The sequence below is a fragment of the Dasypus novemcinctus genome, chromosome 2 (genome assembly GCF_030445035.2).
Source record: "Dasypus novemcinctus isolate mDasNov1 chromosome 2, mDasNov1.1.hap2, whole genome shotgun sequence".
Taxonomy (NCBI): Eukaryota; Metazoa; Chordata; class Mammalia; order Cingulata; family Dasypodidae; genus Dasypus; species Dasypus novemcinctus.
The window spans coordinates 181576524-181602028 of NC_080674.1; the positions used below are offsets into that span (position 1 = coordinate 181576524).

The following is a 25505-nucleotide window of genomic DNA, read 5'->3' on the forward strand; positions in this document are numbered from 1 at the left end:
GAGAAATAAATAAAAAATAAATCTTTAAAAAAAAAAAAAAGACACTGAGTGAGCACAAAGAATTTGAAAACCTGAGTAGAAAATAAACAATACTCTTGGGAATAAAAGACACAGTAGGTCAGGGAAGTGGATGTGGCTCAAGCACTTGTGTGCTTCTCTACCACATGGGAGGTCCCCAGGTTTGGTCTACAGTGCCTCCTAAAGAAGGTGAGCAAGACAGCGAGCTGATGCAACAGGCTGGCACAGCAATCTGATGCAACGAGATGATGCAATGAGGAGACACAAGAAGAAGACACAGAACACGCAGGGAGTGGATATGGCTCAAGCAGTTGGGTGCCTCCCTCCCAAATGGGAGGTCCCGGATTCTGTTCCCAGTGCCTCCTAAAAAAAAAATAAGACAAGCAGACCCAGAGACTGGACAGTGAGTACAAACAACAGGGGTGGGGGGAGAATAAATAAATAAAATAAATCTTAAAAAAAAATACATCATAGGCATACTACAGCAGACTTGAAATGATGGAAGAAAGAGTAAGTGTTACAGAAGACATAACATGGAAGCAGATGTGAATCAAGTGATAGGGCTTCCACCTACCGTATGGGAGGACCTGGGTTCGATCCCTGGGGCCTCCTGGTGAAAAAGTATAAGAGAAAGTGTGCCTGCATGGGAGCCAGTGTCCGCACGGTGAGTCAATGCCTGTGCAAATGAGTCATGCAGCAAGATGATGCAACAAGAGAGACAAAGGGGAGAGTCAAGGTGAAGCACAGCAGAAACCAGAAACTGAGGTGGGCAGCTAACAGGGAACCTCTCTTCACATCAGAGGTCCCCCGGATCGGATCCCAGTGAATCCTAGAGGAGAAAAAAATGAGAAGAGAAGACCAAAAAGAAAAATAGATACAGAAGATCACACAGTGAATGGATACAGACAGCAAAAACAGCAGGGCAGGGGGAGGGGGCAGGGAAGGGAGGAATAAAATACATCTTTTAAAAAAAAGAATTTTACGTTAAAAAATAAAGAAGACATAACAGCTGAAAAAGGAGAGAGAGAAGAACAGAGAAAATAATAGAAAAAATTGAGCAGGAACTCAGGAAGTTGAATGATAACATGAAACACAGCAACATGTGTGCCATGGGAATCCCAGAAGGAGAATAAAAGGGAAAAGGGCAGACAAAGTATTTGAGGAAACAGTACCTTAAAATTTCCCAACTTTTCATTTCCCAACATTTCATTTCCCAAGAAATGAATTTACATGTCCAAGAAGCGCAGTGTGCCCCAGTCAGAATAAATCCGAGTAGACCTACTCCAAGGCACTTTATCTTAATATAGCATTGCATATTTAATAAAGTAGAAATTAAATATATTTTCTACTATAGTTTGATTTTTTGTAAAGTTTTCCATCATCAGGTAGGGAAATAACACATTGGCACTGTTTTCCTGAGAAAATATATAACAGGAAATAACAAAAAGAGAATATAGGGGAGCGGATATAGATCATGTGGTTGGGTATCTCCTTCCCATGTACAAGGTCCCAGGTTCAATCCCTGGTACCTCCTAAAAACAAACATGTGAAAACACCGGCTCTCACTGGGGAGCAGATGTAGCTTAATGATTGAGTGCCTCCTTCCCATGTACAAGATTTTGGGATCATTCCCCAGTACCTCCTTAAAAGAAAAAAAGAATATATGTTTTCTAAGTAGAAAAAACTCATTTCTTTTCTTCAAGCAGCACATGTACATAACTTGAAATAAGATTTATTTTGTGTTTTAACCTGGATTCCATAGAAAACAGCCTGAGGTGAACTTATGTGCTAATACTTTATTGGAGGCTTGGGGTGTATATGTTTTGCTCCCTGCTGTATACTGAGCATCTAATACATACCTGGCATGTAGTAGGTGCTCAAATATTTGCTGACTGAATGAATACTACTTCAGTTTAATTGGATATCTAGGATAATCCAGAACAATTGATAATCCAAATTTCATTTCTTTGTATTTGAAGTGGTATGATTAAATTTGGGTCAAAATTTAGTGATATATGTATTTATTTATTCATTCTGTGCTTTTACCAAAAATATTTTAAAATAATGGAAAAATAAATGCAGCACAACAAATTGAAGCTGGGAGTGAAGATTATATGTATAATACAAGCCTTAGTCTTATACATTTTTTAAAGATGGCCACAAATCTATGAAGAGCACTGTGGTAGAGACTGCTTGTTGTACCCCAGTGTCCCTTCTTTTCTTCTTCTGTAGTAATAAAGTACTCACTTGTTTTGTTAGGCACACAGTAGCCCTAAATAAAGACTAGATTTATTAGGTTCTCTTGCAGCTGGGTACAATTATGCGATTAAGTTCTGGTCAATTGGGTGTAAGTGAAAGTACAAATTCTGGAATGTGTTCTTAAAAAGAAGCATCCACCTTCTTGCTGGCTGTATGTGGACATATGGCATAGGGCTGAAGAAGACATCTTAGACCATGAGGTGATTGTGGGAATGGAGGCCAGTATAACAGCCAGACAGAAGGAACCAACTGTCCTTGGAGCCTGCTTTGGATTTTTGCTTGAGAGAGACATAAATGTTTATACTGTTTAAGCCACTATTATTTTGGATTTTAGGCACTTGCACCTGAACTTGATCTTATCTATTAACTAATACTGCCACAAAGCTTCTTTAATAAATGGATCACATCCTGCTGGGAACTCTTTCGTACTGGAGATACCATTGCCTGCCTCTTATCAAATGCAAATCACCAACTTATTAAGAGGTGAAAAGACACCCCAACAAACTACCATTTTGTTTCACATCTTTTCTGGACATAGAAGTAATCAAGAGAAAATAAAAAGAGTCAGCAAAGAATTTGAGTAGACAGAAGGTCCTATTCAATAAAGATTTTGAAAGCAAGAAATGCCTTATTTAAATCACTTCATAAATCATCTGGATCCCGATATGAAGTTTGATGTAGGTATCTATTTATTTAACTTAAAATGACTTCAGCAATCACTAAATCACTAATACATGGAATTTAAAAGTAAACTTTGTCTCTTTTCTCGAAATTAGAGAATAAACATATCTTTATAGGATGAAAAAAGAAAACCCTGGTCACTGAAATTTAATTCTTAAATCTGATCTTTAGGAAGTTCTCCTTTGTAAATCTTAGCAGTATGGAAGATACTTGATAAGTGAAGGATACTTCTAGATAAGTAGCTTAATATATAAATATAGGAAGTAATCGCTATAAAAATGATTTTCAAAGTTTTTTTTTTTTAAAGATTTATTTATTTATTTCTCTGCCCTTCTCCTCCCACCCTGGTTGTCCGTTCTCTGTGTCTATTTGTTGTGTCTTTTTGTCCGCTTCTGTTGTTGTCAGCGGCATGGGAATCTGTTTCTTTTTGTTGTGTCATCTTGCTGTGTCAGCTCTCCGTGTGTGTGGCACCATTCCTGGGCAGGCTGAACTTTCTTTCGCGCTGGGCAGCTCTCCTTACGGGGCACATTCCTTGCACATGGGGTTCCCCACGTGGGGGACACCCCTGCTTGGCACGGCACTCCCTGTGCACATCAGCACTGCGCATGGGCCAGCCCCAGACGGGTCAGGGAGGCCCGGGGTTTAAACCGTGGACCTCCCATGTGGTAGACGGACGCCCTAACCACTAGGCCAAGTCTGCTGCCTCCAAGTATTATTTCTTAAAACTTTGGCATTAAGTGCCAATTGTTTTTTAGGGAGCTTATATGCCATGACCCAGATATTTCATGTCTAGAAATCTTTGGGGGCAGGGGAGGGGACAATAGTTATATTTCACTTAGAAAATGAATTTGTATCTAAAATGAGACAATGATTAATATTTTTTTTTATTAGAAGGTTCTGGGAATGATCCTAGGACCTCTTACATGGGAAGCAGGCACTCAACCACTGAGCCACATCTGCTCCCCAATGATAGTTGTTTTTTTGTTTTTGCTTTTTTTTTTAATTTATTTTTTTGCTTTTTTTTTAATTTGTTTTTTGTTTTTGCTTTTTTTTTTTTTTTATTTGTTTGTTTTTAGGGGGTACTGTGGTTTGAACCCAGGACCTCATACATGGGAAACAGGTGCTCAAACAACAAAGCTATATCTGCTGTCCAATGATTAAATTTTTACATTGCCTTAAGATTAGCCCACCATTAAAAATAGTGCCTTAGAAAATTATTTAGTAATACAAAAAAATTAATCAGTTAAGGTATATTGTTCACTGAGAGACATCCGTGGAATAGAAGTTCCGGTAAGTAATCCAGTTACATACTTGAATCTAGTATATACAGTAACAGGTACTTTAAAATGGTGAGCAAAAGATGGAGAACACAAGAAAGAAATGATGTTGAAGAAACTTTGTAGCCCAGGTGGAAAAAAATAAGATTGGATACATGTCTCACAGTATATATTGAGATAAGTATAAGTTCAAACATATCATAGAAGTAAATGTAAAAAACAAATGAAACCTGAACGTGTACCTCAGATTTAGAGAGGACCTTGCTAATGTGCAAAATCTAGAACAGGGAAAAAAAATTACTGCATAAGAAAAGCAGCAATAACACTAAAGGGGAATATTTGAAAAATTATGTTACATTCATATAATGAAATGTTAAGTAGCTGTGGAAGAGAATAAGGAAGATCTTTATGCCTGAAATGGAAAGGTCTCTAAGGTATATTGTTAAGTGAAAACAACTAGGTTTAGAACCATATGTATAGTATGCTCCATGTATTTAAAAAAGAAAAAAAAGCCACAATAATCAAAGTTGAGAGACAAATGGGGAACAAGGAAAAATATTTATAGTTCAACCACAGGTAAAGCTCAGTATCTAATGAAGAATTTGTAGAAATCAGTAATAAAAAAACAACCCAGTAGAAAAATTGGCAATGGATAGGAACAAACAGGTCACAGAAGAGGACATACATGTGGTTTGAAAACATCGAAACGTTTTAACCTTACATAAGAAAAATAGTTTTGCAGAAATTCTTAAGTTGTATATCATCTTAAATTATCTCAACTCTGTATGTAAAAGCACTTTCATAGCTTGATAATAGTATTAATTAGTTCAACATCCAGGGAGGGCAATTTGGTAATAGCTATCAAAATTATAAAATCACATACTCAATGTATATTGTAAATTTATTTGTACATGTGTGGAATGATATGTACAAGATGGTTAATTGCAGCACTTTTTGTAACAATAATCATTCATAAATCCTAGTGCCCATAAATAGGGGACTGTTTGAAAAAATCATGGTACATTCATATAGTGGAATGCTAAGCTGCTGCAAAGGAGAGTGAGGAAGTTCTTTGTGCCTAACATGGAAACAGCTCTAAGATATATTGTTCAATGGAAGCAGCTAGGTTTAAAACCATGTGCATAGTGTGTTCCATATGTTTAAAAGGATTGGGAGGAGAATGTATAGTTGTATTTGCTTGCACATACATTAAAAAGTTTCTGGAAGGATACAAACTATTAACAGTGATTGTTTTTATGAGTGTGTATATTTTCATGTGTGCATAAAGAAGGAATTGGATGAATCAGGCTGGGGACATTTGCCATTGTGCAAATTAGAAAAGGGTGCTGCTTCTTCAAGAACCTCTAAATCTTCAAAAAATTATTACAGCATACAGATTTTGTTAGGGCAAGGCACTTTGCAGCAATCCACCAATAACTTGTAATGAAAATAGATAATGTTGAAAATTTTCTTTTTGGAAAATTCTATTTAAGCTTATCATTATATTGATTTATGCCTTTCTGATAATGATAGTTGTATAAATATTAAAAATAATTTAATGAGTTTTTATGGCTAAGTGATTTCAAAGTCAGGAGGTCATTCCAGAGGTTACAGTTATGCATGTCTCAGCAGGCTCTCATTGACTGCCTCAGTAAACAGTGCCTCAAACAGCAGGGCTTTTCAGGGCTCCAGAGACATCTAGACACTATAGGCAGGGCAGACGATCTCAAGAATTAGACACCCTGTCAGTGGGCCTTACTTTGGAATATGTGCTTCCCAGTGTAGCAGTGTTAGACTCATTTATAATTTTCCTACACATGACTCTTCTGCCGCTTTTATTTCAACCTATAATTAGCACTATACTTGTTAAATATATATGTCCCAGAGACTTAAATCTTTGGTTTGTTCATATGCCAGTTGAGCCCTGAATCTCAGCAGAGTTATAACACCTATTCTCCAGTTCATTGGACTTGCCCAGGATAACTAACAAAAGGATGATGATTGCAACACTGATCCCAAAAAACTGATAGTATTCACAACTGCAAGCAAGACAGTTCCATCCATCTGCCCCATGGGATTTAAGCCCCCTCTCAATCAGAAGCAGAGTGGGCATCACCATCCCCAAATCCTCAGGATTGAGAAATGAACAAACTTAAGTGGGGAATGCAGCTATGGACTAATGTAGACTTCTTATTGTTCTAGCAATGGAAGAACTTGTTATCACTGATATAAAGGCAGAGGCTACCAAAGGTTCTGAGGGGAGGGAGAGGGAAGAATAGATGTAATATGGGGAATTTTTGGGACATTGGAATTGTCCTGCATGACATTGCAAGGACAGGTAAAGGCCATTATACATTTTATCAAAACCTGTAAAATTGTGCCATGCAAGGTGTTAACTATAATATAAACTATAGACCATGGTTAGTAGCAGTACTTCAGTATGTGTTAATCAAGTGTAACAAATTACCACATTAATGAAAGATGTTAATGGGGGAAAGTGGGGGAGGTGGCAGGGGCAGAATATATGGGAATCCCCTATATTTTTGATGTAACATTTATATAATCTAAAACTTGTTTAAAAATAAAAATAAATTTTTAAAAATATATTTGATTTTGTTAATACCATCTTGTAGTTGATTTCAGGTAAAATTTTCAGTACTCTTTAAGAAAGTGAAATAGCTTGATATTTTTTTGAATTTTGAATCATGTGATTCCAAAATGTTTAATTACTAAAAATAATAAAGTGAAAAAGTAACTATGTAAAAAGTATAGGTATAGATATTTACTTATATCTATGTATGTTATGTGTATATATTACATACAAATTTTTAGCAAAATACTATTTGCATGTGTATTTATATGTTTGTATATATGTGTATGTCTTAGGAAAAAAAGATTAGCAGGAATTAGGCCAAATTGTAGTTACCTTTTAATGAATGGTAGGATTTTATGATTTTAAAAATAATTTCTTTATCCACTTTTGTATTTTCTTACTTTTTGCAGCAATTATATACTATATGACATTGATGGTAAATGTTTTAATGCTGTTTCTCTAAGAATTTGTACTGAAGCTACTTTTTTTCTTTATGAAAAGAGTTTTTCAGCTAATATCCTTAATGGATACCGGATTGCCTCAGTGTTCTAATGAGAAAATAGAGCTTGCAATTCTGTGGTTCTTGGATCAGTTTCGTAAAACATATGTTGGTGATCAGCTGCAAAGAACCTCAAAGGTAGGTTTTTACTAGAGATTTTTTTAAAATGTTTTTGGAGATGAACAAAGATGTGCAAAAATAATAGCCTTACACCAAATGATCTATTTGGGAAATTCCTACATAAGAATATAATTGAACAATTGGCATTGAAGGCAATATGAAATTGATTTCCTTATTTGGCATCTGAATTTACCATTTTCCTTGAAGGTTGATAGAGAGATAGTGAATACTTTTAAAAAATGTATAGTCATAAATAGTTAAGACTTTGTTTAACTCTTTAGTGGGCTTTTCCTTTTTGTATTCTATTTCAAGATTTATTCTTTTAATTGTACTGGGATTTTTTGGGGATGCTTATTTATGTGGTTCCCAGTATACTTCTGTCATTACTTTGCATTTTTACATAATAGTGCAATGTAGGACAGTTAAATATGTCCTTGAGAGTCTGCAGTTAAATCACCTTAATGTAGGGAATACTCTTACTATGATAATTAGAAGTATAGCATCAGCAAATTTAGATTGATTGATTTTGAGGCATAATGAGGGCTTATTGAGGCATTCATGTGGTCTCTAAGCAGATATTTAGCAGTATTTATGACCCTGAATAAAATCTATGAATTTTTTTTCTTCTTCCTAAAATAGAAACTCTTTCCAAAACCTTCTATGTTAAGAAGGTCTAAGGATATTCTTATCTAGTTTGAATTTATAGTTTGTATTAATAATATTGAAGGATTTCTTATGTGAAAATTCCAGAATAAGCTTCGTATTATATTAAATTGAGCTTTTTCCTAGGAAATTTAGGTCAACCTTTGGTTCATTTATGGTTTTCCGATAATAAATGTGTGAAAAATATTTCTTTAATTTTGTTGAGATCATCCTTTAATTTTTCAGGTAAAACTTTCTTCACTATTTAAGAAAATGCTATAGCTTGATGCTTCCTTTGGTATTTTGTTGCCATTTAGGGTTAATCACAATAGAGTTTTCTTAGAATTTAGCTGTCATTGAATGAGAACATTAGGAAGTAAAAGGACTAGCTAGACATAAATATTTTAGGTTATCAGTAAAACAGATTAGAATCAGACAAAGATTACATGGTATTATACAAAGTGCCTCTCTTTAAATCCCAGATGTGTTGCTCAAAGGTTGATTATAATTGAATTATGATAAATTATCTTGTTTAAGTGTACCCGGTAAACGCTCAAAACATTGCTAATATGATACCCAGTTGATCTGGCTTTTAAATCTAAGCAGTGTAATAAGGAGTAGAATTGCCTTCAAAATATTATGTACTTGGGAAGAAATATGTAAAATGAGATTTGTTTGTTTTATGGTAATGGATTTGGGATTTCTTTTTCAAAATTTTTGAGGTATATATAATTTTCGTTTTAAGGTATTTGTGAAAAAATGAATTATGGAAGATCATTTTTTGTCTGTTTTTAAAAGGTTTACATATTTGGAAACAATAGAGACTTCATCAGACTGGTGTTGCTTCTTGTTATAACTTGAACATTTTTTGGTACATAACATTTTACCCTGTTATCAAAGGGCATTTTGTCCTAAGGTAGCCTTATTTCTAACACATGCCTATCACATAATCCCAAAGCTTCCTACTTTTCTATTTCTCTGGCTTGTCTGCTGACTTGCCTTAATACTTTGATAGGAACCTTTTTTTGTTTGTTTTTAATCGTTCCCTGCCACTGTCTAGGTATTCTTTACACTCTCTTTAGTCCTTACAACAAGCCTACAATGTTGATATTATTGTTGCCACTTTACAGATTAAGAACAGGGTCTCTGAGACATTTAGTTAGTACTATAACCTGCTACTTTTCAGGCAGATGACTAAGGAGTACTAAGTGGAAAATATTTTTTAGTATGTATAATGCCAAATTCCAAATTGTGGCACACAAGGAAGGAGGAAAGTATTAGGTAATAAGTGAATAATGTTTAACAATTAGGGAGTACTTAACTTTATACCAAGAACAATGATACGCACTTTTAAGCATAATCTCATTTAATTGGAATGTAGAGAAAGCACATGATTTAGAAGGTTACCCCCATTCTCTTTTCTGCTTGTGTCACCGGCTTCATTCCTCCAAGCCCCATACCTGCATACCTTGTGTGTATTGAACTTCTTTTTCATTTTCTTGAACAGTCTGTGTTTTCTGTCAATTCTGGATGTTTGAACACACACTCTGCTCTGCTTTGGACATTATTTCTTCTATATCCAAAATCCACCTCCATGCCTTACTCTGCTTACTCCTACTTAACTTTTATATCACATACTGCATCCTTTAGGATACCCTATTTAACTCTCAAATTCTGGGAAAGTTCCTTTTCTCTGTGTTCTATAGCATCCTTATGTCACCCATTTTAACATTTATTACACTGCAGTTTTAATAATTTTTGGCAAAACATATATAGACTGTAAATTTGGTTAGGACTCTTTCTACCTTGTTTACTGTTTTCACCCCCAAGTGCCTGCCATATTGCTTTTTGCATATGTTATCTCCCAAATAACTGTTTAATGTAAATATTTAGAAGAATTCCATAGGGATTGGCCTGGGTCTTATGTATAATATACTTTCAGATAATATAGGGTATGTTTTTGAGTTTGAAAATGTGCTGACATAAGTTAAATTGTTCAGCAATTTAAAATAAGGTACAATATTAAACATCTTGAAAATTTAAAAAAGAAAAGCATGCATCCACAACCAAATATAATTCATAGCAATAAGTGCTGCAGGAACCATGGTGGAATCACTGAAAATTCCAAGTGCTGTATGTAATAGAAATATGTCTTAGATGTGAAAAAGAAGAATAGTAGTAATAGTTATAGGCATTTCCTGAACAATTATTCTGTACCAAATATTTTGCTCAGCATTTGACAGGCATTATCTAATTTCATCCTCTCAAAATCTCTTTGGAAATAGTTACTGTTATTAGCACCATTCCCCTTACAGATATGGAAACTGAGACTTGGAGAGGTTAATTAATTGGCTTAAGTGGTTGAACCTGGATTTGAACCCAGGACTCCTGACTATAGAACCTATGCTGCTAACCACTTTGGTATACCGCTTCAACTGGACCTTTCCACTGGAATATCCAACTGATCCTTCAAACTCAGTAGGTTACGAAAAGGAACTCACTATCTTCTAAAATCCTCTCTTCTTGTTTTCCTATTTTAAGAAACAGTGACATTGAGACAAAAATTTCCCCTTTGCACTTACTTTTTATATTGTATCTTTCACCTAGTCTTGATTATTTTCTTTCTAAATATCTTTCAAGTCTACTCCTTTGTTCTGCACCCTTACTTTTTATCCTCATTGTCACTGATGTCATTTTTATTGGATTTCAAAAGTATTCTAATTGTCCTCCTTGTTTCCATTTTCTCTTCTCCCCACTACAATCCATATTACCAACTGCCACCAGAGTACTCATTTCTCTATTAGAAAATGAGAGAGAATAATACAATGAGCACCCGTATGTCCATCATTCAGCTTTGTCAAATCTTAATGTTTTGCCATATTTGCTTCAGATCTTCATATTTTTTAAATTAAAGATTCTGTTGCTGCTCTGATTCTATTCCTGTCCCTTCTTGCCTAAAGGTAGCCCCTGTACTAAATTTAGTGTTATTCTCACGCATGATTATTTTCTTTTTCCGTATTTCTATGCATTTCTAAACAAAACATTGTATTACTAACTTTATATAAAGCAGTGTTATTTTATGCAGTTTAACTCTTTTGGCAGCCTGCATCATTTGTTCAGTGTTGTTTGTGAAATTTATCCATGATGACACATATAGTTCTATCTAATTTAATTATTGTGTGGTATTATAATATTACTTTGCCATTATATTAATTTTTTTTCTTGGTATGTGTTAGTTGTTTCTGATTTTTCTATTTTACAAATGTAACTGCAGTAAAAATATTTTTAGACCTTTCTCATGCATATACATGAGTTTCTTGAAGGTAAATACTACAAGTTGAATTGCTGCGCTATAGAATATACATACTTTCAACTTTACTAGATATTGTCAAGTTGCCTTCCTATAAGTTTTAACAGTTTCTTTTCCCTTCCATAGCAGGATATGTATGTGTTTCTGTGCTCTGTATTGTCAACACTTGATTTTGTCAGACTTTGAATATTATCAATCCTTAGGAAAATCATTTCTTCTTGTGACATTTCTCTGCTTAAAATTCCTTATTGGCTTTCCATTGTTTACAAAATATATACTCTTCTTGATGGCTAAACTTGCCTACTTTTCCAACCTTTTCTTTTGACATTCCCTATCCATTCCATGAAATGATTTGTATTTGCTGCTTCCTCAAATGAATGCATTCCTATTCATTATTCAAGGTTGACTTACTTGATTCATTCATTCTTCATTGATTCAGTGGATATTAATAAGAAACTACTATTTGGATGGTGCATCTCCCCAGTAAGTTTGTAGTTAAAGAGGATGATGGGCAAATAAATAAAAAGTTATAAAATTTACCTGCTTATACATTGAAACAATATATGACATAGGGAAAAGACAGATTGTTAATTAAATGCTGCTGGGACATTTGGTTATCCCTATGTAAAATTTTGGATTACTACTTTATACCATACAAAAATGAATTCCAAGTAGACCAGAGGATTCTGAGTGTGTAAAACAGGATTTTCTTTATGATCTAGGGATAGGGAAGGAAGAACTAGAGGAAACAATACTTAAAGAAGTGAAGGAAGTATGAAGACAATGTGTCATCAAATAGAGCATATTGATAAAGAGATACAAATATTTAAAATAACAACTAAATAGAAAGTATGCTGTTGAAAAGCAAAGTAATTAAAATGCAAATTATACTAGGTATTCAACAGTATATTTGACCTGGCAGAAGAAAGAATTAGTGAACTTGAAGATAGATAGGTAAAGATTATACACTCTAAAGAATGAAAAAAAAAAAAAAGAACAGAGACTCAGGGAAATGTGATATACTATTAAGTGTACCAACTTCTGTAAGTTTAATACGAGTACCAGAAATTGTGAGCAGAAAAATATATTTAGAGGAATACTGGCTGAAAACTTTCCAAATTTTATGAAAAACATAAATCTACACATCCAACAAGCTCAACAAACTACAATTAGGATAAACACAAAGTGGTCCCATACTCAAACATAGCATAGTAGCACTGTTCCAAGAGAAAATCCTGAAAGCAAGAGAAAAATGATTTGTAAAATACAAGGAAACCTTGGCTACTTTTTTTTTTTTTAAAGATTCATTTATTGATTTCCTTCCTTCCACACTGTTTTTGTGCTTGCTGTCTGCTCTCTATGTCTGTTTGCTGTGTGTTCTTCTGTGTCTGCTTGTCTTCTCATTAGGCAGCAGTGGGAACCGATCCTAGGGCCTTCTGGAGTGGGAGAGAGGCACTCAATCTCTTGAGTCACCTCAGCTCCCTGGTCTGCTTCATCTCTTATTGTCTGTCCTTTGTGTCTCTTTTTGCTGCATCATCTTGCTATGCCAGCACTCCTGCACAGGCCAGCACTCCATGTGGGCAAGCTCTCTGTGCAGACCAGCTTGCCTTCACCAGGAGGCCCCAGGATTCGAACCCTGGACCTCCCATATGGTAGACGGGAACCCAGTCATTTGAGCCACAATCACTTGCCCCTTGGTTACTTTTGAAACGAGTGGTTGGGAACTGCAGTGGAGCCACTGCTGTTGCTGTTTTCAGGGTGAAAGCGTGTCTCTGGGCCTGGCCATGGCATGGCAACTCTCCCAGGAGCAGGGCATCACCCTGCTTGGGAGCACCAAAATTGTGGCTGAGTTCTCTTTTGGCATCAATAGCATTTTATATTAATGTGGCATATATCCATCTGAAAGCTTTAATCAAGTACAGAAATACGGACTCAACCTGCTTGTAACTACTGATTCTGAGCTCATAAAATAACTAAAAAATGTGGTAGAATAACTAAAAGATGAGTTATATAAGTGTTCCATTCAGAAACTGGTAGTAGCCATCTCAAATACTGAAAGTGGTGAAGTCCTTGAAAGATGGAAATTTGATATTGAGTGTGACAAGACTGCAAAAGATGACAGTGCACCCAGAGAAAAGTCACAGAAAGCTATCCAAAATGAAATTCGTTCAATAATCAGATCACAGCTACAGTAACATTTTTGCCACTATTGGAAGTTTCTTGTTCATTTGATCTACTGATTTATACAGACAAAGATTTAGTTGTACCTGAAAAACGGGAAGGGTCCAAACCACAGTTCATTACCAGTTCTGAGGAAGTCCATCTTGGTTCATTTACTACCACAATTTAAAAAGTAAATAACATGGTGGCCTACAAAATTCCTATCAGTGACTTGAGGGATAAGATGAGAAAAATAATACATGTGTAATTCTGAAATGTGGTTTTCCTGAAATCAACTCTAGTTGATATTTCTTTCATTAATTTTTAGATAAGGAAAGCCAACTTTATACTTTACTGAACCATGCGTGATTCTTCCATTTTTTAGTGCCTATTTGACTTTCTGTAGGATTGACATCATGAATTAGAGGAGAGTAAGGAATTCCTTGTTAATGTGTTTGGCTAAACAGTTTAGTACAAAAGCATATTGCACATTGTTCAAAAGGGAACTAGCAAAATCAAAATGCAGATTTTTGTCAACATTACTCTGAAGGTAGTAACTATAGATGAGAAAACTTTTGCTATAAAGCTGAATGACTTCCTAAAGTATATATTTTGGTCAAGTAGCTTAAGTCAGAATATAGATAAGGAGATATTTAAATGTAAAATACAGCAAAAGAAGTCTGAATATTCAGGATCTTTGTTTAGATCCTGAAAGTAACTGTATTAATCAGGGTTCTTTAGGGAAACAGAATCAACCAGAGATATCTGTCAATAGTATGTGGTTTTATAAGAGTCTCTCATGCAGCCGTGGGGATACACAAGACCAGATTCCACAGGCAGGCTGCAACCAGGGGCTGCAGTGAAAGTCCAGTGAAGGTTCTTGATGAGTTCTGGGAGACATTGGCTGTCCAAAGATGAGCTGGGAAAATTCTCTCTCAATGCTGGAATCACTTCCCCTTTTAAGGCTTTCAACTGATTGGGTTAAGCGTCAACTCATTGCTGATGACAGTTTCCCTGATTGATGTAATTATAATCAGCTATCTATGATTTACCACTGCAGTAATGTCAATAGTGACTAAAGTCCATAAATGCCCTTGTATTACAGTTAGCCCAGTGCTTGCTTGACCAAACAATTGGGCACAATTACCTGGCTGAGTTGACACAATAGTCTAACTATCACAGTAACCAATATAACACCAGTAATGAAACATTGCTCTATTAGATCCTTTTGCCATTTATTTAGTTGTATAGTTCCCATGTCGAAAAAACTTCCACTAATCTGATTTTAATTTATATAACCTGTACCTATGAAGCCATGGGTATTTTCTACTGTTTAATTTCCTATGATACAGAACACTTCTTAAAAATGTCTTTTTGTGTTTTATAAAAATCAAGCTTTAAATGACAACGATGAAATGAAGTTAAATTTATATATGTTTTTTTTAAAAAAATACAAGGAAACGTCAGTAAGATTAAGAGCTGACTTTCTTTGGAAATAGTGGAGGCCATTTGACAATTGGATGACATATCAAAGTGCTGAAAGAAGAAAATATTGGCAACCAAGAATCATATAGTCAAGAAAACTGTCTTTCAGCAATAAAGATGAAAGAAAGACATTTCCAGATAAACAAAAACAAATTTGTTGCTAGCAGTGGTGCCTTATATGAGAAATACTAAAGGAAATTCTTCAGGCTAAAAGCAAGTGTGCTCAGGTGAATTCACATGAATCCACATTTTTTAAAAAAGCACTAGTAAAAGTAATTATGTAATTATTAAAAATTATATTAATACATTTTCCCCCTCCTTTCTTTTCTTAACTGATTTAAAAAGCAGTTGTATTAATCAACATGTATATAACTATATTGGTGGGCCTATAACATGGAAATATAATGTATTTGCTAATAACATCACAGAGGAGTTAGATGGGAGAAATGTGTTGACTAACAAAATTACATCAGATGGTAATATCCACAGGCCCAAATGAAGAGAACCGGAAGTGGTAAATAAGGTTAATATAAAATAAAACAAAACAGGTAAGACATAAAGTTTCTCTCTTTTTTTTCTCTCAGCTTCTTTTAAAAAACCTAATATTATATATAGTAATAATTATAACAGTATATTGTAGGGTATGTAACATATAGATGTAATATGTATAACATAAAAGCACAAAAGGGAAAACAAGGACTAGAGCTATGTAGGAGTAACATTTTTATATCTCATTGGAATTAACTTTGTATAAATATGAAGGTAGATACTGATAACAAAAGGTTCAGTCCATCCAAAAGATATAACAATTATACATATATATGTATCAAACAACAGAACTCCAGAATGTACAAAGCAAAAACTGATGGAAATGAAGGGAGAAATAGTTCAATAGTAACAATTGGAGATTTCAGTAATCTATTTTGAATAATTGATAGAACAATTAGGCAGAAGATATATAAAAAATAAAAGAGGGGAAGCAGACATGGCTCAACTGATAGAGCGTCCACCTGCTATATTGAAGGTCCAGGGTTCAATCCTCAGGGCCTCCTGACCTGTATGGTAAACTGACCCATGTGCAGTGCTGCTGCGTGCAAGGAGTGATGTGCCATGCAGGGGTGCCCCACATGCAAGGAGTGCACCCTGCAAGGAGAGCGACCCCACGTGAAAAAAGTGCAGCCCGCCCAGGAGTGGCACTGCATATGTGGAGAGCTGACAAAGGAAGATGATGCAACAAAAAAGAGACACAGTTTCCCAGTGCTGCTGGAAAATGCAAGCAGATGCAGAAGAACACACAGTGAATTGACACAACAGACAACAGGGGAAAGGGGAGAGAAATAAATTAAAAAAAAAAAAAAGATAAAAAAACTCAAATAACACTAGAACAATAGATATCCATGGAATGCTCCACCCAGCAACTGCAGAATCCCTTCATTTCAAGTACACTTGGAACCTTCCCCAGGATAGATGATATGCTAGGCCATAAAACAAACTGCAATACATTTATAAGAATTTAAATAATGAAGGTATGTTCTCTAACCACATGGAATGAAGTTAGAAATCAAAAAAAGAAGGAAAACTGGAAAATTCACAAATACATGGTAATTAAACAAAACTTATAAATAACCAAAGGGTCAAAGAAGAAATCACATAGGATTTTAGTAAATACTTTCAGTTGAAAGAAAATGAATGTAAATCATACTAAAACTTATGGAATGCAGGTAAAGCAGTACTGAGAGGAATTTATAGCTATAAAAGCCTAGAAAAGAAGAATGATCTTAAATTAATAACTTAACCCTCCACCTTAACTCCCTGGAGAAAAAAGACACTAAACCTAAAGGAAGCAGAAGAAAGGATATAGTAAGGATTAAAGTGGAAATTAATGAAATAGTGATGCAGAAATAAATAGAGGAAATCAATGAAACCCAAAGTCAGTTCTTTGAAAAGATGAGAACAAATTTGGCCTATAGCTAGATTGACAGGAATAAAGGGGTGAAAACTCAAATTTCTGAAATCAGAAGTTAAAGAGAATACATTAATCTTACAGAAATAAAAGGATTGTAAATGAGTACTGTGAATAGTTGTATGACAATAAATGCAAAAATGAAATGGACAAATGCCTAGAAAAACAAACTACCAAAATTGTCTCAAGAAGGAACAAAAAAATCTGAATGGATATATAGCAACCTAAAGAGACTGAATTAGTAGTCAAAAGGCTATCCAGAAAGGAAAACCCAGGCCTGGGTGGCTTCTCTAGTGAATTCTGCCAATATTTAGATAAGAATTAAGATCCATTCTTAAACTCTTCCGAAAAATTAAAGAGGGTTGAAGACTTCCAGTCTACCTCTGAAGACACTATTATCCTGATACCAAGACGATACAAATTCATTGCAAGAAAAGTACAGGCCAATATGTTTTAAAACACTCATGTAGAAACCTTCAGCAAAATAGGAGCAAACAAATCCAACAACTTATAAACACTTTCCCCTAACTTCAGACACAGGATGTCAACAGTTGCCACTTCTATTAAATACTGTACTAGAGGTTCTAGCCAGGAAAATTAAGCAACAAAATGAAATAAAAGGCATCAGGAGGAAGAAGTAACACTCTCTCTGTTTTATTGTACAGGCATATCTTGGAGATACTGTGGGTTTGGTACCAGACTACCGCAATAAAATGAATATTGCAGTTAAGCAGGTCACATGAAATTTATGGTTTCCCAGTGCTTATAAAAGTTTTGTTTATACTATAGTCTAAGTGTGCAGTAGCATAAACTATGTCTTTAAAAAAACAATGTACATACCTTAATTTAAAAATACTTTATTCTATAGTAAATAGGAAGTTAAGACTTAAAATATGCAGGGTTCCTATTTGGAATGATGGAAATATTTTGGTAATGGATGGTGGTGATGGTAGCATAAATTTTGAGTGTAATTAGGTCACTGCAATATATTCTATGTGAGAGTAAAAGGAGAAATGTTATAGATCATATATATTATAATAGAATAGTTTTTTTAAAAATCCAAGTAACTACATTATGTAAACAGCGAACCCTAACTTAGACTTCGGGCTGTAGCTAATGGTACAGTTTTCAAATTGTGCTATCATCAACTGTAACAAGCATTTTATTTACACCACTGCATATTGGGTGTTGGATAGTGTATGGGAATACTGTATTTTGTGCATGCTTGTTTCATAAACCTGCAACTTCTCTAATAAAAAGATATTTTAAAATGTTAATTGTAGGGAAATGGATGTGACTAAGCGATAGAGCCTCTGCCTACCATATGGGAGGACCTGGGTTCGATCCCTGGGGCCTCCTGGTGAAAAAGAAGAGAAAGTGTGCCCACATGGCAAGCCAGTGCCCACGCAAGTGACTGTGCAGTGAGCCAGTGCCCCGCATAAGTGAGTCACGCAGCAAGAGGATGACACACAAAGGAGAGACGAGGGGAGAGTCATGGTGAAGCACAACAGAAAACAAGAACAGAGATGGCACAATTGAGAGGGAACTTCTCTCCCCATCAGAGGTCTCCAGGGTCAAATCCTGGTGTATTTTAGAGGAGAGAAAATGAGAAGAGAAGACAACACAGACAGCAAAAACAGCAGGGTGGGAGGAGGGGAAGGGGGGAAAATATATAAATAAATCTTTTTTAAAAAATGTTAACTATAATTTGCGCCTTCAAGTTGTATCTTCTTGCTGGTTGAAGGTCTTCCTTGAGGTGGATGGCTGCTGATTGATTAGGGTGGGGGTTACCAAAGGTTGGGGTGGCTGTGGCAATTTCTTAAAATAAGACAAAGTGAAATTTGCCACATTGATTGGCTCTTCTGTTCATGAACGATTCTCTTTAACATGCAATGCTGTTTGTTAGCATTTTTTTTACCCACGAGAGAACTTCTTTCAAAATGGGAGTCATTTCTTTCAAACCCTGTTGCTGCTTTACTAAGTTTATGTAATATTCTAAATCCTTTGTTTTCATTTACACAATGTTCAAAGCATCTTCAAGAGAAAATTCCATCTCAGGAAACTGCTTTCTTCACTCACCCTTAAGAAGCAACTCTTTATCCACTAAAGATTTTTTTCTTCATGAGATTGCAGTAATTCATTCATGTCTTCAGGCTCTTCCCATAGATCTACTTCTTTTGCTCTATCCACCATGTCTGCACTTACTTCCTCCACTGACGTCTTGAGCCCCTCAAAGTCACCCATGAGGGTTAGAATCAATTTCTTCCAAAATTCTGTTTCATGTTGACTTTCTAACCTCCTCCAGTGACTCATGAATGTTTAATGGGATCTAGAATGATGAATCCTTTCCAGAAGTTTTTCAGTTGACTTTGCCCAGATCCATCAAAGGAATCAGTATCTATGGCAGGTAGTCTTATGAAATGTATTTCTTAAATAATGAGACTTGAAAGTTGAAATTGCTCCTTGATCCATAGACTGTGGAATAGATGTTGTGTCAGCAGGCATGAAAACAACATCCATTTCATTGCGTATCTCCTTCAGAGATCTTGGCTGACCAGGTTCATCGTCTATAAGCAATAATGTTTTGAAAGGAATCTTTTTTTCTGGGCAATAGTTCTCAGCAGTTGGCTTAAAATATTCAGTAAACCATGTTGTAAATAGATGTGCTGTTATCCAGGCTTTGTTGTTCCATTTAGAGAGTACAGGCAGAGTAGATTTAGCATAATTCTTAAGGCTACTAGGATTTTCAGAATGGTAAATGAGCAAGCACTGGCTTCAACTTAAAGTCACCAGCTGCTTTAGCCTCTAACAAGAGTCAGCCTGTCCTTTGAAACTTTGAAGCCAGTATCAACCTCTCTCTAGCTTCAGAAGTCCTAGATGGCATCTTCTTACAATAGAGGACTATTTTGTCTACATTGAAAATCTATTGTTTAGTCTAGCCACCTTCGTCAGTTATCTTAGCTAGATCTTCTGTATAACATTCTGCAGTTTCTACATCAGCTCTTGCTGCTTTACCTTGCACTTTTATGTTATGGAGATGGCTTCTTTCCTGAAACCTCACAAACCAACCTCTGCTAGATTCCAACTTTTTTTTTATGCAGCTTCCTCACCTCCCTCATCCTTCACAGATGTGAAGAAAGTCAGGGCCTTACTCTGGATTGGGTTTTGGCTTAAGGGAAAGTTGTGCTGATTTGACCTTCTATCAGACCCCAAAACTTCCCCCATATCAGCAATAATGCTGTTTCACGTTCTTATCATTCATGTATTCAGTGGAATTGCATTTTTAATTTCCTCCAAGAACTTTTCCTTTGCATTCACAACTTAGCTAACTCTTTGGCATAAGAGGCCTGGCTTTTGTCTTACTTTGGCTTTCAACATGCCTTCCTTACTAAGTTTAGTCATTTCTGGCTTTTGATATGAAGTGAGAGATGTGCAACTCTTTTCTTCCACTTGACATCATCCCTTAGATGTCATTGTGGGGTATTACTGACCTACTTTCCATATTGTTTCTCATGGAATAGGGAAGCTGGAGGAAAGGGAAAGAGATGGGGGAATGGCTGGTCAGTGGAACTGTCAGAACACACACAATGTCACTTAACTTTGCTGTCTTATATGGATGAGGTTCATGACACCCCGAAACAATTACAATAGTAACATCAAAGATCACCATAAAGATATAATAATAATGAAAATGTTTGAAATGTGAAAATTAATCTAAATGTGACACAGAGACCCAAAGCATGCTGTTGGGAAAATGGCACCAATAGACTTGTTCAGTACATGGTTGCCACAGTCCTTTGATTTGTAAAAAATGCAGTATCTGTGAGGTGCCTTAAAATGAAGTACAATAAAAAGGTATGTCTGTATACTGAAAATTCTCAGGAATCCACATTAGAAAAAATCATTAGCATTAGTAAAGATTATCAAAACTTGCAGGATATGAGACCAATATAAATAATCGTGTTTCTATCTAAAAAATATTTTGGCATTAATTTAACAAAAGAAATGCAAAACTTACATTTAAAACTACAAAATATTGTTGAAACAAGTTAAACTGAAAAATGGAAAGGCATCCCATTGTCAAAGATCAGAAGTCTTATTATTGTTAAGATGGCAGTACTCCCCTAATTGATCTATAGATTCAACACAGTTTGCCAACATCTATGTGGCTTTTTTTCAGTAATTGAGAAGCTGATCCTAAGATTCGTTTGGAAATTCAGGGGACCCATGAGAGCTAAAACAATCTTGAAAAAGAACAAAGAACTAATTCTTCCTGGTTTCAAAATGTTCTGTAAAGGTACAGTAATGAAGACAGTGTGATTCTGGTATAAGAATAGAATTTAAAATTCAGAAATAAATCCTCACATTTACAGTCAATTTCTTTTTGACAAGGGTGCCAAAACAGTTAAATGGGAAAATAGTCTTTTTAACAGATGGTGCTTGAAAAGCTAAATATCCACATGCAAAAGAAGGAATCTGGCGCCCTACCTCATGCCATATATAGAATTTTTAAAAAAATTGTTATTTACCTGAAATTAAAATTTAACCGGAAACCCAGTATTTATTTTTTTCCCCTCTCCCTCCCCATTCCCAGTCCCCTTCCCACTGTTTTTGCTGCCTATGTCCATGGATTCACTGTGATTTGATCCTGGGACACCTCTGATGTGGCGAGAGCTTCCCTGTCAAATTGCGCTACCTTAGTTCCTGGTCTCTGCTGCGCTTCACCTTAACTCTCGCCTTCGTTTCTCTTCTTTTGCATCATCATCTTGCCGCGTGACTCACTTGTGTGGGCACTTGGCTCAACGCATAGGTACTCGCATGAGCGCTCAGCTCGTCACACGGGCACTCTCAGGCACTCAGCTCACCACACAGGCACGCTTTCTCTTTTTCTTTTTTACCTACCCGTAAGGTAGGCAAAGGCCTTGTCACTTGATCCACATCCGTTTCCCCATATATAAAAATATATATATAACTTAACTCAAAGTTTAAGAGCTGAAGACGGCAGATATGGCTCAACCAGTTGGGTGCCCGCCTACCACATGGGAGGTCCTTGGTTTGGGTCCTGGTGGCCCCTAAAGAAGAGCAGATGCAGCAACTTGCTACAATGAGCTAGACACCGTAACCCACTGCAACAAACTAGTTGCCTCAACCCGCCTCAATGAGCTAGACACCACACTTGCCCAAATAAACTAAATGCTACATGCCAGCAGATACCACAGCTCACATGGAGCAAATGTGTCTCAGGCTGTTGGGCACTCACCTTCCATGTGGGACCTTCCAGATTCGATTCCTGGAGAAGATGAGCAGACACAGCAAGCAAAAACAATGAGCAGACAGATGAGGGAACCATTGTGGGTTGTGGTGGTCATAAGTGAAATAAAACTAATAAAAATTTAGAGCTGAGGATTGTGGGAAGATGAAAGAGTAGGAACTGTCACAACAGCTGTTAAGAAGGCAAGACGTATCTGGAACGACTATTTTGGAACTCTGGTGGCCAAAAGAACACTGGACAGTATCCAGGAACGTGTAGGAGAAAGAGGCTGATAAACATATGATAAACAACAGTAAATTGCTTTCTTCAAGCAGCAGCTACCAATGCCTGTTCCCTACTCTTACAGTAGGCTGCTATGAGGTCCAGCCTCTGGCTAGCTCACTGGTGACAGAAAGGGACATAAAAATCCTCTTCCCTAGGACCAGGAGTGGAAATGGCTGATCACTGATCATGGCTTTTGATTACCAACTTTGGATTGCTAGGAATCTGGCTCAGAGGGCCACCATTGTTTCACCCCTCCCCAGACAAAGGCAGTGGTGGCCATTTTTTTCAGATTGACCCAGACAGAGCCCATGGTAGAGGAAATTTAAAGATGCTACACTTCTGTGCATTGTGGGAGACAGTTAGTTGAAGGGTAGGATTTGCTTAGAAGGCCTAGGAAGCTCAGCTTTGGGAATCAGTGGAAGAAGCTCTCGGTATCCTTCTAATACCCTCTCCAGGACACTTTGGAGCCAGTCTGTGCCTACTGTGTGAGTCCCTGAACTAGTCAGCCAAAGGGGTGCTGATGCAAAATACCAGAAATTGGTTGGTTTTTATAAAGGGTATTTATTTGGGGTAGGAATTTACAGATACCAGGCCATAAAGCATAAGTTACCGAAATTTCCCTCATCAAAGTCTATTTTCACATGTTGGAGCAAGATGACTACCGACGTCTACAAGGGTTCAGGCTTCCTGGGTTCCTCCCTTCCAGGGTCTTGCATCCATGAGGGTTCAGGTTTCCTGGGTTTCTCCTTTCCAGGGTCTTGCTTCTCTCTGGGTTCAAGGTTCCTTTCTTCCTGGGGCTTGCTTCTCTTTCATCTGTGTGCTTACCTTCCGGGGTGCCAGCTTAAAAGTTAAGCATCAAACTCCAACATTAAGAACTCTCAACTCTGTCCTTTGCCATGCCTTTTATCTGTGAGTCCCCACCCACCAAGGGGCAGGGACTCAACACTAATGATGTGGCCCAGTTAAAGCCCTAATCAATAACTTAATCATGGCAGACCAGTTTACAAACATAATCCAATATCTATTTTTGGAATTCATTACTGTATCAAACTGCTACAGTTCCTGACCCTGTTTTGCATGGAAAAGACTGGTTTGGAAATGTCCTCTCCACTGTGCTCTGCTTCCAAAATTTTCCCTCCAGGCAAAAGTAGCTTGAGACAATAAAAGCCTAAGAAACTTTAGATGTAGATAATCTGGGGCAAAGTCTTGCTGGCTTCAAACACCTGGGAAAGTCTCTTGGGAAACAGAGGATACAACCAAACTCCTATATGCAGAGGAACTCCAAAACAACTAACAATCAAGAGCACAAGTCAGAGAGACCCAGAAAGACAGGGAAAACCCCACAGTGCATTAATGTTGGGCAGACCTTGCTGATAAGAAGACTGAAGCTCAAGAAAATCTCTTTTAGCTAATTACAAAATCAAGAAACAGACATCTCAAGGAATAAATCCAGGGTTAACATTTTAAAATACTAAAATACACAGTTTGCAAATAAAGGAGATGATGGTCCATCCAATGAAAGAGGATAAAAATCTAGAAAACAACAAAGACAAGAATTTGGACATACTAGAAAAACCTTTACAAATGATCTTAATGCTTAAAGAAATGAAGGAAAATATGGAAAAAGAACTAAAGGATATCAGGAATACATTGAATGAATCTTCATAAAGAGAGAGAAATTTTGCAGAGGAACCAAACAGAACTATTGGATTTGAAGACTACAGTAACAGAAATAAACAATGCTCAGGAGGGTTTCAAGAACAGATTGCAGATGGCAGAAGACTCAGTGTACTTGAAGACAAGACACTTTAAATGAGTCTGGCAGTGCAGCAGAAAGGAAAAAAATTTTTAAGTCAAAATTGGCTATGACACCTCTGGGACACCATCAAGCATACTGATGTATAGGTGTCCCAGAAAGAGAAGAACGACAGGAAGGGGCAGAAGGAGTATGTAAAGATATAATGTCAGAGAACTTCCTAAACTTAGCAAAAGATGTGAATATGCACACTCAAAAAGCTTAGAGAACCTCAAACAGGAAATAACAGGAAGAAAAATACATGCCGTCATGTATTGATCACACTATCTAATGCAAAGGACAAGGAGAGAGTTCTAAAATCTCTAAGATAAAAGCAGCGTGGTATGTACAAGGAAGTTTCAATTAAATTGAGTACCCATTTCTCATGCAAAACCATTGGGGCAAGAAGGCAGTGACTTGAAATACAGTGCTGAAAGAAAACAATTGCCAACCAACCATTTTTAATCTGGTGAGATTTTCTTTCAAAAATGATAGCAAAAGTAAGAAATTCCCAGATAAACTAAAGCTGAGGGGAGTTCTTCATTGATAGACCTACCCTACAAGCAGTGCTAAAGGGGGTTTGAGTCTTGACAGGAAAGGACACTAAATAGTGGTTCAAAGTGGCATAAAGAAGTAAAGACCTGTGGTAAATGTAAACCATTTGCGTAGTTGTAATTGCCAGTTTTACTATAGTGTGTTATCTGGTATGTAACTCCACTTCTTACTTCCTACTGGTGCTAAAATCCAAATGCATAAAAAGTATTAATTAGTCTGTGTTTTTGGTCATACAGTGTACAAAGATAAAAGTGGCAACAGGTACAAGATAAAAGATGGGAAGAAGGGTAAAGGAAAATATATGTGTATACTATTTGAGTTAAGTTGTTGTCACACCATATATGATTTTTATATATTGAAGATGTTAAATTTTAACCCCATAGTAACCATGAGGAAAATAGATGAAAAATATGCCCAGACAGCAAAGAGAAAGCACTTAAGATGGTACAGCACAGTAAATCAAATAATATAAAAGTTGGCATTAATGGAAAAAGTGAGGGACATAGAAAGTATAAAATATACAAAGGCTAATTAGCAAGGTGGTAGAAGAAAGTCTTGCATTATCAGTAATTACTTTAAATGGGTTAACACTTTTCAGTCAAAAGTCAGAGA

General features: G+C 36.2%; 1 protein-coding gene and 1 pseudogene across 3 annotated transcripts in view; both read left to right on the forward strand.

Moving 5' to 3' along the window:
• Positions 1-25505, forward strand: part of RANBP17 (RAN binding protein 17) — a 390979-nt gene that overhangs the window by 88069 nt on the left and 277405 nt on the right. For all 3 annotated transcript variants that reach the window (XM_071211021.1, XM_058282154.2, XM_058282162.2), the window contains one exon: positions 7330-7465. In XM_071211021.1, the coding sequence (XP_071067122.1) occupies positions 7330-7465 (136 nt within the window). The remainder of the gene's footprint in view (positions 1-7329; positions 7466-25505) is intronic.
• On the forward strand, positions 13165-14196 carry LOC111763429 (mitotic spindle assembly checkpoint protein MAD2A pseudogene; annotated as a pseudogene).